General features: G+C 38.8%; 1 protein-coding gene across 1 annotated transcript in view; it reads right to left on the minus strand.

Annotated features, from left to right (window-relative positions):
* PLCB1 (phospholipase C beta 1) overlaps positions 1–17509 on the minus strand; it is a 666959-nt gene that overhangs the window by 131973 nt on the left and 517477 nt on the right. Inside the window, exons 13-19 of the mRNA XM_046679966.1 lie at positions 16558–16642; positions 15025–15202; positions 10595–10662; positions 8447–8543; positions 6105–6189; positions 4343–4467; positions 358–512 (exon numbers count right to left, since the gene is read on the minus strand). Coding sequence (XP_046535922.1) covers positions 358–512; positions 4343–4467; positions 6105–6189; positions 8447–8543; positions 10595–10662; positions 15025–15202; positions 16558–16642 — 793 coding nt within the window. The remainder of the gene's footprint in view (positions 1–357; positions 513–4342; positions 4468–6104; positions 6190–8446; positions 8544–10594; positions 10663–15024; positions 15203–16557; positions 16643–17509) is intronic.

Below are 17509 nucleotides of genomic sequence, written 5' to 3' on the forward strand. Positions count from 1 at the left end.
ACTAATGGGAAATAAAAAAAGACCAGATGATTTCTCCAATATGGGTCACTAATTTTTGTGGTAAATTTCACGGTGGGATATTTACAACAAAAGAAAGGATTGGCCACGGTGAATCTCACCAGCTTGTTTTATTGATTTAGGGGCTAATTTTTATCCTGTTAAAAAGTGGCGCTCAGTCTCTTTATCTCATACATGTGCCTTCTGAAAACTACTAATTCGGATTCAGTCCTTAAAAAAAAAGTGCATGAAGGAAATGAAGACTTTGCTGGCAACTAAATTTTTAATGACTAAACTACGCAAAACAGGCAATGTTCAAGACTCTTGTTTGGCACAATTTTATAATAGAGGTGTACGTACCTTAACAGATAAAGTGTTGGCCACTATCCCATCAACGATGCCTTCAGTGAATGGATCAAAATGCTTATCAGGTCTCCTCATGAACTCTGGCTTTAATCTGTAGCCACTCTTCCCGTTGTATTCATACATCCCCATATTTATTTGCATAGCCAGGTCTGAATATCAAAGATACAAACCTTATTGTCACTGTATTAATATTTGGAGCAACAAGTAACATTGTATTACAGTCCACTTTTTTATTTTTGGTGAGGAAGATTGGCCCTGAGCTAATACCTGTTGCCAATCTTCCACTTTTTGCTTGAGGAAGATTGGCCCTGAGCTAACATCTGTGCCAATCCTCCTCGACTTTGTATGTGGGATGCTGCCACAGCATGGTTTGATGAGCAGTGTGTAGGTCCGGCCAGGGATCAGAACTGGCGAACCCCGGGCCACCAAAGCAGAGGAGGCAACTTAACTACTACACCACCAGGCCAGCCCTGCAGTGCACTTTTGTTCCCATTTTAAAAAGGAATGTTGATTCATTGTAGAAACTTAGGAAACACAGATAAGAAAAAAAAATTGAGCTGTAAGCTCCAAATCCAGAGATAAACCACTGCTAACAGATTGATGTGTATTCTGTTTTTCTACTTCAAATATATTTTGAACATGCAATATGTCCATTTCATTAAATATTTGTCTGCTTTAATTTTCACTGCCATATAAAATTCTTTTGCACAGATATATTTGAATAAATGTTACACCAGGCCCCTCTTTGGGCTCATTTACAGCTTTTCTAATTTTTCACCATTACATACAATGTTTTGATGAATAGCGTTGTGGTGAAATCTTAGAAGCCATCATTAACAATATTCTTAGGAGTGAAATTTCTGGGTCAAAAGATGTGCACATTGGAAAAGCTTTTTGACAAGTCTTGCTAAAATGCCCATGAGAAAGTTTAAACCACTTTACACTCCTCTTATCCACGTTTTTGAGAATGGACTTCCCCACACCTCACCAAGAGTGGATGCTACAGTTCTTCTTTTTTTAATTTATAAGAAAAAAAGATTTCCTTTTTAAAATTTGAATTTCTTTGATTATTTACCACCAATATCTAATTACACATTGACCTGTTTCTAATAGACAAAGATTACTGGTCAAAGTTTTCCTATGACTCAGTGTATGAAATAAATGTCCACACTAATTGCAATTGCTAAGGTTAAAAAGACCCCAACATTTTAAAGTCTTAAGGAATCTGGGAAGGTGTCGTTTGTTCCAGATTGTCTGAGTCATGACTCATCTGTATTTAGGTGGATAATAAAGAGGTGATGATAGAATTATTTCAAAGTTCCAGGTACAAATCATCTTTAGAGTAGGGAAAATAAGTACAATTTTATCTCTCATTTTATTAAGCTGTTATAACTTTGATACTAAAATTGGACAAAGTATCAAAAGACCAAAATGATGGACCTATCGTATATGAAAAAAATTAACTCCAGAAGCCTAAAAAATTACATTAGCAAATCATAAGTTCTGAAAAGTAATACAAAGCAAGCAAGTAGAATTTATAGCAGGAACAAAAGGATAATTACATATTAGAAGATCTATTCACATAACTTATCACGTTTACTCACAAAAGAAGAAATGAACATATAATCATCCCAATAGGTGTCAAAGAGACATTTGATAACGTTCAACATAAATTCCCAAAACACTTTTAGTTGATTAGGACAAGTGTGTGCTCCTTTAATGTGTGAAAGAATATCTGTCTGAAAGGCACAGCCAGCATCTACTCAATGTGTCACAATGATGAGATTTTCGTTAGTGTCAGGAGGCAGAGAAAGGTGCCCAGTCTTCATGCTATTATTTAGTATTATTCTAGACTGGTCAGTGCAAAGTACTAAGACAGGGGGAAAAGTTAGGATGTGATTAAATTATTGTGATTGTGTATCTGAAAAACCTGATAGAATCTACTGGCAAAACAGGTTATTATAAGAGCTTAGGAAGATGATCATTTATAAAATAAATATATGAATATCAATATCCAGAAACAATGTGTTAAAAATATAATGTTAGGGGCCGGCCTGGTGGCGCAGCAGTTAAACGCGCACGTTCCGCTTCAGCGGTCCGGGGTTTGCCGGTTTGGATCCCGGGTGCAGACATGGCACTGCTTGGCAGGCCATGCTGTGGTAGGCGTCCCACATATAAAGTAGAGGAAGATGGGCACGGATGTTAGCTCAGGGCCAGTCTTCCCCAGCAAAAAGAGGAGGATTGGCAGCAGATGTTAGCTCATGGCTAGTCTTCCTCAAAAAAAAAAAAAAAAAAGAAACAACTTATAAAAAAGAATTTCATCTAAGGAGACTAGACCACTAATGAAGAAAGTGATTTTGCTGAGGTACTTAATATAACAATTTTTTAAGTAGAGAAAAATGTACTTCCTATGATAAGAAAACTGAAAATTAAAAGGTGTCAGTTTTCTTCAGATGAATTTATAAATTTAATGTGATTTTAATCAAAATCTTATTTTTTTCAATGGGGGAGAAGGAAACGTATTAACAAACAAACTAAATTCATTTGGAGCAGGAATCCCACTGGCAATGGCAAGAAAAGAACTGCAAATTAATAGCAATGAAGGAGAATTTCCACTTCCAGGTATTAAACCATATTATAAAACATTATAATAAAAACAGTGAAGTATTGGCTCCAGGAGGCAGGTAAATTTATTAAAGAAAAAGAATATAAGTTGAAAAAATGGGCTAAAATTAACAACAACAAAAGGCTACATCTATTAAGCTTTACTTCTAGTTCAGTATAAAAAAGGGTTGATGTCTTATTGAAATTATATACCAAAATTAAATTTGGATGGATGAAAGGGTTAAATGACAAATAAAAAGGAAACCATGGGAGAAATAGGGAGTAAATAGGGATCCGATCCTGAGGTGGGGAGGCTGTAATCACAAAAGTAAACCAAACGTCCATAAAACAAAACATTAATCAACCTGAGCTCAAAAAATAAATATAGAAAGTGCTGTTATAAATGAATAGGAAAACTGACAATAGTCCTGAATAGGGCCTTCATAAAAGCAGAAATATAAAAATCAAAACACACATTTAAAATGTTCAACCTCGATAACAAAGACATGAAATTACAACAACAGTGATGTAGCATATTTTGTTTGAAATTTTATTATTATTATTTAATGATAATACTTAACCAAGACCTCAAATGAGAGGGGACATCTCATGTCATACCTTGCTGATGGAGGAGAAATCTAGTGAAACACGTTGATGGACAATTTGGCTTTATGCACAAAGGTTCTTAATACTTTCACATCTTTTAGCAGAGTAATTCTGTTTTAGGAACTTTTCCAAAAAGAACATTAGGAGATAGACTTGACAATTTATATTCAAGACCATTCTCAGAGCATTACTTATAGTCTAAAAAATTCCCTAATGTCCAGTGATAGAAAATGGTTTTAGTGAATTGTAAAATATGCTTAACATACAGCTATTAAAATTCATGCTTCTGCATAGCATTTAGGTGTGTATATATATATATATATATATGCATATATATATTTTTAAACAAGGAACTAAGTGAAAAAGCATGTATATACATAGCCAAAAAAACTTACAGATTACAAAGCCAAAAGTTAACAGTGTTGAATCTCTGAGTGGTAGCATTCCTGGCAGTTTTATCTTTTCTTTATACTTTTTTGAATTTTCCAAATTTTCTATAATAAATATGTATTACTTTAAAAAGTATAAAAATTTTGTTTGAAAATAATGCAAAACCCGTGGAAATGAAGACTTGTTTACAAACTATTGAAGACAATTTCTCAATTTTCAAAATCCACTTTGTTTTGCACTATTTCCTTCCTTGAAATTTGCTTTTATTTGTTTTTTCAATCAAGTCTGGCCAAGTCTTTTTTCCTTGGGAATGGTTTCTGGACACTTGGGAATGTGGCTTTATAACAGAAGGGAAATGACCATTAATGGTGTTACTTACCCACTGTTTGGAAATTAAGGGCAACCATTTGGCAACCTGCGTTCCAGAAGAGCTGAGGCATGTAGTTGGACGAATCCACGCGTGTCCCTTTTGGATATATCCTGCTAAGCTGCATTTTGTTATATCTGGACCATCATGTTAAGTAGTGAATACAATTATAAAAATAATTAGCCAATGATATTAACTGAGAGGCCACCTTCCATCTTTCTCCATCAGGGAAATGAACTAAATGTTGATGATCTCATGGGGCTAGTGCGTGAAGTATGTAAAAAGCTTCTGAACAAACAGAATAAGTGTGCTTCAATAAAATAAATGTAACATCTCCCTTGCAGAGCCTTCTGGATGAAAACTAATGAGGTAGCAAAAATGATTGAGTCAAAGTCAACGTGATTTTGTGGCGATTATTAAGGACAAGCTTAATGATTAAGGACACATGAGGAAGCTCGAGCGTGTGAAATCGTGTGAGAGGATGATATTGTGTTTGGCAGAAGCAGATAACATGAACTGTGAGGCTATTTTTGAAATGCTCTCTGCTCATTTTCTTAACCTTCTCTGGGAATGCTATTTGCCAAGACAGTGGTACTCTTTATGATTGATAACGAGGTAAATATAGCACAGAAGTTTTGCCCTTGTTTTGTATTTTGGTTCCTGTCGTCATCAGTCTTCCATCCTGAGAAGCTTTTAGTTACTGAACAACGCTATGTCTCCAAAACACAGTTGACTATTCCTATGACTAAGTTTGGTAGAGGCTAGCTAAGGTTCTGAGCTCGTGCAGCGGAGTCAGGCTAAATAGAGTTTGAACCTTAATTCTGGAACTTGCTGGCTGTATGGCCTAGGGCAAGTTATTTCCCTTTTCTGTGCCTCAATTTCCTCATCTATAAAAGAGGTTGAACAATTTCTACATTATAGGCCTATGGTGAGGATTAAATGAGATAAGATATATATCAAAAAGTCTATCACATAGTCAGTACTTAGTGAAACATAATGAATATAAGGATTTTATAAGGTGACTTTGTTTATGGAGTTTACATTTGTTCCCCCTCCTATTGTTGATGAGTTTTAAAGGTGACTATTTTATTCTAGGACTTGCTTCATGAAATTGGGCTGTTTGGGATATTTAGTATTAATTTTATGAAAAAAATTAAAGACCTGTTTCATTTTATTTTGATTCATGGATAAAAATAAAGAGCTTTTGTTGGCAGGAGTATCAACAAAGCCACTATTAGTAATATATTTATAGTCTCATCATCATCATCCCAACTATTTTTTGATTGGACACCTATTCCATATAAGGATGTGAGATGCCAGGAAGGTTTGTGTATGTGTGTGTATATACATATATATACACTTTACATGTATTATATCTTGTATATGTGTAGAGTACATAGACACACTTTACATAGCTGTCCCTAACCCAAACAGCAAGTCATAAAGCTAGTGTCATTATTTCTGTACTTCAGATGAAGAGAGTCAGAAGCAGTAAGCAAATTGCCAAAGGGTAAAGAGCTTGACAGCGTAAAGGAAACCTTGAAATCTGGATTTCCTTTACTCCAAGACCAGTTCTCTTCTCCGCATGCCAGGCTACCCCACTCACTTTGCATATGAAACCTGAAATGATTTATCATTCCAGGTGACAGATTTAAGCCATTTCATGCATCTTTTTAAGCCATTTCACGCATCTTTCTCCTTATTAAAAACAAAAATTAAACAAATAGCACACAACTTCCGTTAATTCAGTAGTCATTCGTCAAATCAAGGATACTCTACAAATTCCACTGGAGACTTCGTAAGTTGCTCAAGTCCTTTGGTTTCCACGAAGGAAGACATTTCAAAACTTCTATTTCTTTCTGAGTTAATACAGCAAAAAAGGTGAGAAATAAAAGTGAACATTATAAATTATCACATGCAGGAAGTAGGCAAACATTCAGTGAAGTTGAAGGCAATGAAGCCTCAGAAAACTTTCATATTCAATTTTTTTTTTCAGTGAATTATTTACCTGTAACGAAAGTTTAGTTTCAGTTGTCTCTTCTAATGTTTACCACCTGGGTCAGACATGCTTATGGTTGTGCAAGTTGGAAACATGGTGGCATTAGGATGGGGAAATGAACTTTAGATGTGGAAAGTGTGGCCATGAAAGCTGTCTTCTGAAAAGAGCCTGGGTCCTGCAGTAATCTTTGGTTCTAAATCCATTCAGATTGGTTTCTTAGGGCCATGGCGGGGGTTCAATAGAGAGACTAAGTGTATGTTAGTGCTAGATGCTGGCTGTCTCTTTTATACCCACATTGTCACTGCCTCAGTTTGTATATATCCTTCTGACTCAAATAACTGAAGCGACATTAGATTATGATATTTCAAAGCAGAAGGATCCTTGGAAATTTTCCAGTTGGATGGCCTCATTTTCAGATTAGATAACAGAGGCAGGGGAGGTGAATGTGCTCGAGGTCTCACCACTCTTAGGGAAACATTTTGAAAATGAAATCCAAGCTCCCAATTAGAGTGAGAGAAACAAAACAAAGTTATCTTAGTTTAGAAAGACTCAGAGTCAGATAGTTTCTCTGTCTTCTTCCCAACTAAAAGTCAAACTGTTGTGTACAAATTAGGACGAGCGTCATCCAGAGTGGGTAGAGAGCTCCCAGTCTTTAAAACTGAGCTACTTTGAGGCATTTTTCCCTCTTTGATGCCCACTTTCCATAATTAAAGCCTCATTCTTCCTAATCATTCCCAGATGCCTTCATCCCTCTCCTCACTTTCCCCAGTTTAATCAACTGTAAGGTAGACTCTTTCTTCTCTTATTTTGGTCCATTAAAAATCTACTTTCATTTGACCAATTATTTTAAGCACGACTGTTAATTCAAATTGTCAATTTAGTAGGTGCTTTGTAAAATACGTGTGGTATTCTCTTTAAAAAAGTGATAAAATGATATAAAACACAAGGAGAAAAGTCCTTGTTTGTAAATCTTTGGCTGATGCTGTTGCTGCCAGGTTCTGAAGGACTTCAATGCACCAGCTACTTCTCAGCTTGGCTACTCGTCTAGGAAGTTTTGACTCATGAATTAGGAAAACTCATTTTACAGCCAATGAAATATAAAAATAGCTACTTTAGGACGTTTCAAATTGAATAACTTGTGGTAAGACGCATCGGTAATTAAACGTCAAGGAAAATGTTGAAATCTTTATATACAAACTGTTTTGGAAGTTATGTTCTTTGTTGTAGAGAGCTCAATACCATATGCCACTAAGTTAAGACTCTTTGGGCAAAATTATACACAAATGTGTTATGTAGAAGCTTAGATTTTGATATCTCTGTAAAGCTATCCTTTATAAGAGGCTGCTGTGTTTAAGCAAAAATTTAGTTTTTAACAGTACACATTTATAAGCAGCTAAAGAGTCCCAAAGATTCTCTTAACCTGATAGCATCTTACATTTCATGCAAATATAAAGGACAAACTTCATGAAAGGGCTCTTTTCTTTAGGTGGAGGAAAGACGATATTTTTTTTTTGCCTCCAGTATGGATGTGTAGTTGGATGAAGGGAAAACACAAAGTGACGTGATGTTAATGATAGATTCCCCTAAATATATTAAAACATAGGCTGGGCAAATGGAATGTGGTGAATGAGTTGATTTGGTTCTATTTCTAGTTATCAGGGCTGACCAAGTCTCTGGCTGCTTCCTTTCTGGGCGATGGGTAGATAGTTTATTTCAACACTGTCATTCATGTAATGGATGGAGCCCATGGTGTTGTTCCAAGCCAAAAACAAGTGTAAAACTCTCCATTAGCTGTACTCTGGTCTAATGTCTTTCAGATAACCATGTATGCCTGCAGCCCTATTAAGTACTTTGGGGAAACATCATGGAATACCCTCTCATATTATTATTATATATATTATATATGTATATATGAAATACATATATTTATTATATAAGTATATATGAAATACACATACATATATATATATATGTATAAACCAGATGTCAACTTATGCTATATTCAAGACTTCACAGAATAGTTCTATTAAGGGTAACATTCTTTGGTCTAATTACTTTGTGTTTAAAATATACTCATTATATGCTACATTTGGGGTTTTTCTCCAGGGAAAACTTACTTTTTGAAATTTCAAATGACTCAAACTTGACTGGCTGAATATAGTTCACCAGGTTAGACATCTCTTCTGTGGCCATGGCCTCGCTCCCAGCAGTGCCCTGGAAGCAGGAATAAAAATAACCTTCCCAGAGTCAGCATTAGCACTATATGATCAAGGGTTATTTTCCCAGGGCAATGATCAACTGATCCATGAGAGTGAAAATCACCCCTCCTCTTCTGAAAATGATTATTGCCAATAGAAAATTCATTACAGGAGGAACAAAAAGCAACACCTCACATTGCACACGTGAGGAGTGGGAGCAGGGTAGTGTAGGGGCGGCTCCCAGCTGCTCTGGGACCAGCAGCGTCAGCCTCACCTGGGTGAGCCTTAGAAATCCAGCAAACCAGAATCTGCATTCTTATTAAGGTGATTTAAATGTACAGAGATCAATAGCCAGGTCAATAGAGACAGGTTGCCTAATTGTAAATTCCAAGCCCACCATTTGGAAACTGCGATGTTGGGCAAGCTACTTAACTGCTCTGCGCCTCAGTTTACTCACCTATAACTTTAGGATAAAATCAGTCCCAATAGTATATAGAGTTTTTGTGATTATTAAATGAGTTAATTTATGTGAAAGAGCTCAGAACAGTGCCTGACACATAGTAACACTTCATATTACTTATATTAACTATTACATGTTGTTAGTGCCATTGCGTTGATTCTGACTCCTAGTGGCCCTGTGCACAGCAGAGTGGAACCCTGCCTGGTCTTTTTGCATCATCCTTTCCCCTTCCGGCGCTGTACTGGACAATGCTGTGCTGCTATTCACAGGGTTTTCATGGCCAGTTTTTTCAGAAACTGGTGGCCAGGTCCTTCTTCCTAGTCTGTCTTAGTCTGGAAGCTCTGCTGAAACCTGTCCACCATGGGTGACCCTGCTGGTATTTAAAATACTGGTGGCATAGCTTTCAGCATCACAGCAATATGCAGCTGCCACAGTATGACAACCGTCAGACGGGTGGTATGGTCCCCCGACCTGGAAAGGAGTTTGGGTTGAAGCAGTGAGAGGGCTGAATCTTAACCATTAGACCACCAGGGCTGGCTAGCTATCACATATCACTTTGATGGAGTTTTTAACAAAGAAGAAAACCAACACTGCAATATTGGCATGGACACACCTCTGCAGACTGATCTAATGTTTTCTCCCATCTTTAGAAGACAGAATACATGGAGTCAAGGTTTCTTTTGGAAACTCTTGTAACAATCCTTAGGTTAAATGTTAATTGGGAAATATTAATTTGCAAATGGACCATCCAATTAGTAAAACAGTTTTAAATTATCAAGACTCACTGATAAAAAGTTATACACAATTGAAACAATTCTCAGGCAGAACTACTTTATCAGGCATCTGAACAGTTTTCCTCCTGGACATTAAAATTTAGTGGGGGAACATAATTAATCAAAAATTTAGACTACATTAAAGGAAATAATTATAAGAGGAAGAACATCATGTAAGAATAGCTTATTATTTGTTATTTGTCCTTATTAACTAAATTGTAAAGATACAACTACTGAGACAGATACTTTCCAATATATTTGAAAGCAGATTCAGTATAAACTTTTTGACCAAGACTCCTGCTAAAACAAAGGTTTAAAATTCCAAGCGACCCATCCCTGATTTGCTTCTAGATTCTTTGAAATTTATATGTCTGAGCTGATGAAGTTATTTGGGACGCTTAAGCTTATATCAATGGATATCTCTAGTCATTCCAAAATTATAACATGGAATTAATGCCATATTTTGGAAGATTTCTCCAAAACTCATGTCTTCTCTGGACTTTGGACCATTTAACTATGCATTTAATTGCCTCAAAACTGAAGCGGGCAGTTGGATAGCAGAGATTTTGAATTCTCCCTCTAGATACCCCATTTGATGGAAGGCACTCTCAGCAACACTGTGATAGAGAACTTTCCTCAGTGCCGTGCTTACTCCTTCAGTGACCCAAGTTTGCATCTTCATTATCAAATAGGCGCGTGAAAAAGTTTTAGAGTGAACTGTGACTCTTTTCACCACTAGATGGCAGAAGGTGGCCATGGACTAGATCCAGAGGGCGTCGCCTGGACTGGTCAGTCAGTGGAAAGCCTCTTCACACCAGAAGCCCAGACACCTACCTCATCCATTGAAGATTTTTTACAGTCATCGTCATCGTCATCATCGTCGCTCTCTGTGTCAGCTTCCCCTGTCAAATTTTAATAACAGATCATGAAGTAAACAAACATTTACAAGTTTGAAACACATGTAACACATGCATTACCAAAAATTTCCTTGGAAATTGGCCTTTCACTGTTGTAAAACTATTCCCCTGGATATGTAAATTTTATTAATTATAAAGAATTATACTGACATTTTGAATGCGGATTTTTTCTACATTTGATTTGTGAATACTATTTGAAATTTCCAAATTCCATAAAAGATGGTTGTCAACATTTTTATCAATATGTTTTAAAAACCTATGGCATTGGGGCTGGCCCCATGGCCGAGTGGTTAAATTCACGTGCTCTGTGTTGGTGGCTCAGGGTTGCTGGAGATCCTGAGCATGGACCTACGCACCGCTCATGAAGCCATGCTGTGGCGGCATGCCACACAGAAGAACTAGAATGATCTGCAACTAGGATATACAACTATGCACTCAGGTTTTGGGGAGAAAAAAAAAAGAGAGGAAGATTGGCAACAGATGTTAACTCAGGGCCAATCTTTCAAAAAAAGAGGACTCTATCCTAATTTGAAAGAAAATTCTTTAAGAAAACCCAAACATATGGCATCACGTCCAGTTATCTCTCTATGGTATGTGTATCCTATCTTGATGTATATGTTATCTTTCTGGGTCTCTATGACCCTAAAACAGATAAACTAGTACTCCTCCATCCTTCCTTCTTTTTCTCAGCCCTGACTCTCCCACACGATGCTTGGCCAGTGCTCAGCGTGGGTACTCCTCCAAGGCCACAGAGGACCTCACAGAAGTTGAGGCAGAGGAGCTGGGGCAGCACGGTGGCTACAGGAGCACATCGGACTGCACATAAACCATGAGGTACCAACCGTAGCCTACGATTTGCCTGCAGCCTTGTTTGATGGATGCATTGTCCCCTAAGTGATGCATATATCTTAGAAAATGGTGACGTTCTGTTTAAAAAGGCAGGATTAAAATGGGAGAACACTTAAAATTGTTATGCGTGGAAATCTACCTCACTCAGACTTCATTCAGCTTCCTATTTAGCCAATATACAGTCATTTCAAGGGATTGTTTTTCTCTCTGAAGATTTGGTGGATGATTCCACCAGTATGAGGCATTACCTTCCTCTGCAGCTCTTGGCTTCAGTCAGACATGGTAATATCAGTTATGTAAAAAGATTTGCAAGTAAAAAGTAAAGAAGGCATAGTTCAAGACTGATTACTTCCATCTTTCAGGGTTTACACAGTGCAATAGCGTCATAAACCCAGTAGATGGCAATATTGGCTCAGCAAGCGGCAACTTGCATGTGCAAGCACCTCCTGCTCCCTGCCTTCTGAAAGGTAGCTGCCTTGTGCTCAATCCATATAAATGACACGGTGCCCACAGCACTGTCTTCTAAGAAGCTTATAAATGTTTTCATTTGGCTGACGGAGTTCAATCAATAACTGAATGACAGCAGTGAGCAAAGTATTCACAAAATATCTTTAGAGGGAAAAGATTTCTGGGACCGACAAGGCTTATTATGTTTGGCTTATTAAAGAAAGCCACATAGAACAATTTATGATGCAGTTAATAAGGTGAGTCAATTATATTATGGATAGAAAAATGTATGCTATATAGAGGCACATTCTTTTAGGAGGGTGGCAATTAAAATTTTTTAATAATCAAATTTGTTGCCCCCAGTTCTTGTAACTATTGTTTGCTTTTTAATTAAAGAGGGGATGCTCTTTATCAAGTAATTTAAAAAGCTGTTTGGCAGAACCTTCTACACAATGCTTCATGGGACACAACAATATACCGGTCACTTCCAATACTCAATCAGGTCATTCTTTGGTTTCCACGGGAAAGAAAGAATTTGTCTTCCTTTCCTCTATGAGCAGGGCCTGATTTCTCCCTTATAAATCTTTGGAGGGACCTTTGAGGAATCTTGTTGAACCATTTAAAAAAAATCTTACTTTCCCCTAGTTCTTTAAGACAAGTGTACTGGCAAAGGGCTGAATCCTGGAAGAGGCACCTGGCCAACCGGCCAGGATAAGTAAATTGGAGTTGAAATAGGAACCATTTCATGTTTTTCCAGTTACTTGAGTTCCCAGTACTGAGGACATCTACAAACCAAATGGTAAATTAGCAGTGCTCTTTATTCAGGAGCCGATCTACATATTAAAACGTCCAAAAGTTTCCATTGAAATAAATAAGGATTGCACAACAGACTACAGGGCTAGCTTAGGAAATCTACTGAATTGCTAACAGATTGCTGATCTTTCTCTGTATTAAGCAATAGTGTTCACTGCCTGTAAAAATTATTTTTTTGCATTATGCATCCAGTTAATAAGAGGGAGAGAACTGGTAGTGAGAAAGGCAGATGGTAGAAAAACAAGCTCCCACGTGCAAAGGAAGACACGATTTCCTTGCTAACGTTACGGGGGTAGAATTGTGCTAGGAAATAGGTGTCCTGTTAATGATATGTGTTCCAAAACTTCAAAAAGAACATTCTTACTGAAAACAAAAGTTATTTTTGAAAAAAGAATCAGAATTGTGTAATAATGTTGAAACAGACGTTCAAAAAAAAAACAAACTCTTTCAAAGAATTATATAATGTCTGTTGACAAGGATTTTAATCTAAACAATAAAAGGTATTGGCGATTGAGATGGAAAAAAGAAGAAAAGATAAGTCAGTGTCTTGGTCAACCTTTTTTTTTCCTGATTGTATATTTTAATAATTTTAAAATCTTTTAATTGATGTATGATAGGTATACAATGAAGTATACATACCATATGTGTACAGTGCAATGAATTTTCACCAGCTACTCAGACCTTAGTAACCAGTACCCAGATTAAGAAACAAGATAACCAACCAGAATCCAGAAGCCCCCTTGGGTTCCCTTCCAGCCACTTCTTCACCAAGGGGAACCGTTTCCTGACTTCTAAAGGCATAGGGTAGTTCTGCCTGTTTTTTGTACTTTACATAAATGGAATCATACAGTAGATACTATTTTTGTATTTGACTGCTTATGCTCAACATTATGTTTCTGAGATTCATCCACATTGTTGTGTGCAGTTGCAGATCATTATTGCTGCATATTATTCCATGGTACGAATATACCATGATTTATTTATCTGTTGATGGACATTTGGTTGGTTTCCAGTTTGGGGCTATTCTGAATAGTGCTGCTTTAAGCAATTCTTGTACACGTCTCTTGGTTAACATCTACATGCATTTCTGTTGGGTATATACCCCGGAAGGGGATTCCCTGGGGCACAGAGGGAGCATATGTTCAGCTTTTCTAGATAGTCCCCAACAGTTTTCCACAGCGATTGTTCCAATGTTAGTTAAGTTTTTCACTGAAGGACTTTCTAGCTTCAAGCTTAAACTTTCCTCCACTCGTTCACCCTCCAATCAAGAGAGCCTCGTAATGTACTTTTCAGATTGCCAAGATTCTGACTAAGGTTGGAAAAGAAATTAGACTAAATAATTCAAAGGAAATGGGTGATCACTTTGAATTCTTTTCTCATCAACCACAAAAATCTATTGCAAATGAAATATAGAAGGAAGATGAGTGATATTAAGCATCACCAAGTAGCTCTGACAGATACTCAAGTAACTTTACCATTTCACATTTTAAAAGAGCTCTGTAAAATATGGAAAAGTCAACTTGCCCAGACCTCTTCAGCATATCATCAAGGAGAATGCATTTGGTGAAGCTATGGTGCCAGGTCTGTTTTTTGTACTTTGGTTGTTGCCCTTGGGAAGCTTAAAATCCTGTGGTCACTCCAAAGATTTTTTGCCTTATGTGGTAGCCAGAATGATAGCCTCCCCCAGAATGTCCATAACCTGTGACTATGTTACCTTATACAGCAAGAGGGACTTTGCAGATGAGGTTAGGTTAGGGACCTTGAGATGGGAGATTATCCTGCATTATCCGGTGGGGTCCAGTGTAATGACATGAGTTCTTAAAAGCAGAGGACCTTTCCTGGCTGTGGTCAGAGGGAGATACGATGGCAGAAAAAGTGAGATGAGACATTGCTGGCTTTGAAGCTGGAGAACGGGGACCACGAGCCAGCAAGTGTGGGTAGTCTCTAGAAGCTTGTAAAAGCAAGGAATAGGGTTCCCTAGAGGCTCCAAAAGGGAAGCAGCCCTGCTGACTTCCGGAGTTCAGCCCAGTGAGACCCGCGTAAGCCTTTGGACCTGCAGACCTGGGCTGAATACATTTGTGTTGTTTTGAGCCACCAGGTTTGTAGCAGAAACAGAAAACCAATACACGTTAAAACTGTGCCCAAATGGGAATGTTAAACGTCCTTTTAAACTGATTTCAGAGCAGCAGTTCTGAAACCCACACATAACAGGAGAAGGAGAGCCCGCCAGCCCCTCACCGGCTCCCGGAGACGAGGGCTCGAACACACTGGAGGAGTCGCTGTACGTGTTGGAGGCTTGTTCCGAGAGCTTCTTTTTGCCACTTCCTTCTGATGACTTGTGTGACTTCTTTTTATTTTTCACCAAAATTTTATACATTAAATCCATAGGGCTTGGAAGAGGAACTCCAGATTCCAGCTAATGGAAAAGAAAAGCACATTCTTTAGAAATACTGCCCCTTCCTTTCAGATTCCCTCCCCGAATGCCCAGGACAGCGCTGGATACCAAGAACTTCTAGATTACTCTTTACTACCTTCAACACAGCTCATTAAACTATTCTAAGTGTGTCCTGCATGGGGGCTGGTTCATAGCTCCTTCTTTTTTTTACATGAAAGGTATATTTTAACTACTGTACCCTTATTTTTCTGCAACTAAATTTGCATGAATAAAGCCATAGACATGTACTGGGAGATTTGGAGTGCTAACCGGAAGTTTCATGAGTTTTCCGATGGACCATAGAAATCCAACCATCTTGATTTAGGACAGATAAGAAGGCCCTGGCTTGGATTTTCAAAGGAGGGAAATCAGTTGGAGTGTGGCGTCTGCCAGGAAGAGTTGGTGAAGACAGGCCGGAGTATCCAGGCAAGCTGGTAGGAGCAACTTTTCAGATGCAGTTTATAAAAGGCAAAATCCCCCTCCTGGCACTAGGTAGTTAAGCTGCAGTCTCCTTGGCGTCGGCAGAAGTGGACCGCGTGGCTTCAGATTTCCTTGCAGCCCTGAGACTCAAGCTGCCATTACTTGCAAGTCTTATCTCTAGTGTTTTAGGCCTGCACATCTAATGGGAAATCAATTTCTCATGAGGGGGTTATCAGATATTGTATTAGAGTGTAAGTCCCAAGATGGGTTATTTTTAGAAAGTCTTGTGAACTTCCATAAGCTGGTCCTCTATATTTTGCTTCCAATGAGTCTGGGGACTGGTATGAAATTATGGAAGGATGTGTGGAGACTGGGAGAAAGTGTCCAGGAGGGAAAAGCCTCCTTTAGGATATTTCCGCTGCTTTCCTTCCCAAAGCAGGGATGTTACCACGGCAATAGGAGGCCTGAGTCCTGCTACACCAGAAGGTGCATGCCAGGAAGTGAGCAGCGGCCAGCAGGGGTGGGCTGGAATGTCATTGTGTCACCTGCAATGTCCTGTTTTCCTGACCCATTTCTCTCAAAGGAGTGTGAGGAGGTTCCCTGGGAGGTGATCAGAGCCCTGTCGCCTTGGACTGTCTCCGTGGGCTGACTGTGACTGTGGAAGTCCTGCAGTCCTGACTGGGTCACCTCTGGCAGTGAGGGAGAGAGAAGACTGTGGGCAGAGGAAGAGAACAGATGCACGACTCCCACCCTCAGTCGGGTACACTGCCGGTATCCTCGTGGTCCAAGGTTCATTATCAATTGCATTAATCTTACCAAGAAATATAAACATGGAAAGGATCTAAGGAAGTCTCTTCCTAACTCCTATCATAAATAATATGTGCATTCCTTCAGGGGTAAACATCAAAACTACTTACTGGGTATTTTTCCAGTGGTTCCATGAGAAGGGCGTCCCCAAAGATGAGCCGGCAATACTCCGCCATCTTGGCTTGCTGCTTTGGGCTGAGGGAAAAGGAGAAAGAAAGAAAGGAAGGAAGCAAAGGAGGCTTAATCAAAGACACCAGCCAGGATTACTTTGTGTTATTAATTACAGAAAGATGTAACTCCCTCATCCTACCCTTCAGGATCGGTTTTCATCATTCTAAATCCCTTGTTTACTATCCCAACATACGTAAATTTGAATACCACACACAAGTGGACTGTGCAGGCTATTCCTAAGGCTGCCCTGCAGAGACACAGATGGAGGGAACAGCAGGTCATTTGCCTATCACTGGATTCTTGAATGTCCCAGAATTAGAGACTCAGTCCCTTTTGTTTAATTTCTTGATTCTAAGTCAACCGCAAGACACTTGGGGGTGGAACTCGCTCATGACTCCATGTGAATTCTTGGATGAAAGTTGCCTAACTGACAGAGAGTTGTGCTGCAAAGGAGTGTTTATAAGGAGGTGAAGCAGGAGAGGAGAGGTAGGAACGGAGGGAGGGAGGAGAGAGGGAGAGAAGGAGAAAGGGCAGACAGGCAGCAGTGTATCCACTTGGGAGAGGGTCTGGAGGAAAGATAACAGAAGCAGGCACCTTGAGGAAAGGTGTGTGCAACTCTTCTGTGCCTACTAGAGAAGCAAAAGCGGTGTCAGCCTGACTATGGGCCAGTAGGAACTGGTCTGATGGCAAAAGCTGGAGCTGCAGGGTTTGCTGAGCTGAGCTCCAGGCTCTCAGCCGCTCTGGATCTAGAAAATGAGGAAGATAATAACTGTTCTTGGAAAGAGGCAGAGGATGCCGAGAAGACGAAGTGAAGTAACGGGCGCAAACGCCTTTGAAACGTTCGTTAAAAGGGCGGTAGGGATGTAAGATGATCTCAGTGTTACAAGGCAG

This window comes from Equus quagga, chromosome 12 (genome assembly GCF_021613505.1).
Source record: "Equus quagga isolate Etosha38 chromosome 12, UCLA_HA_Equagga_1.0, whole genome shotgun sequence".
NCBI lineage: Eukaryota > Metazoa > Chordata > Mammalia > Perissodactyla > Equidae > Equus > Equus quagga.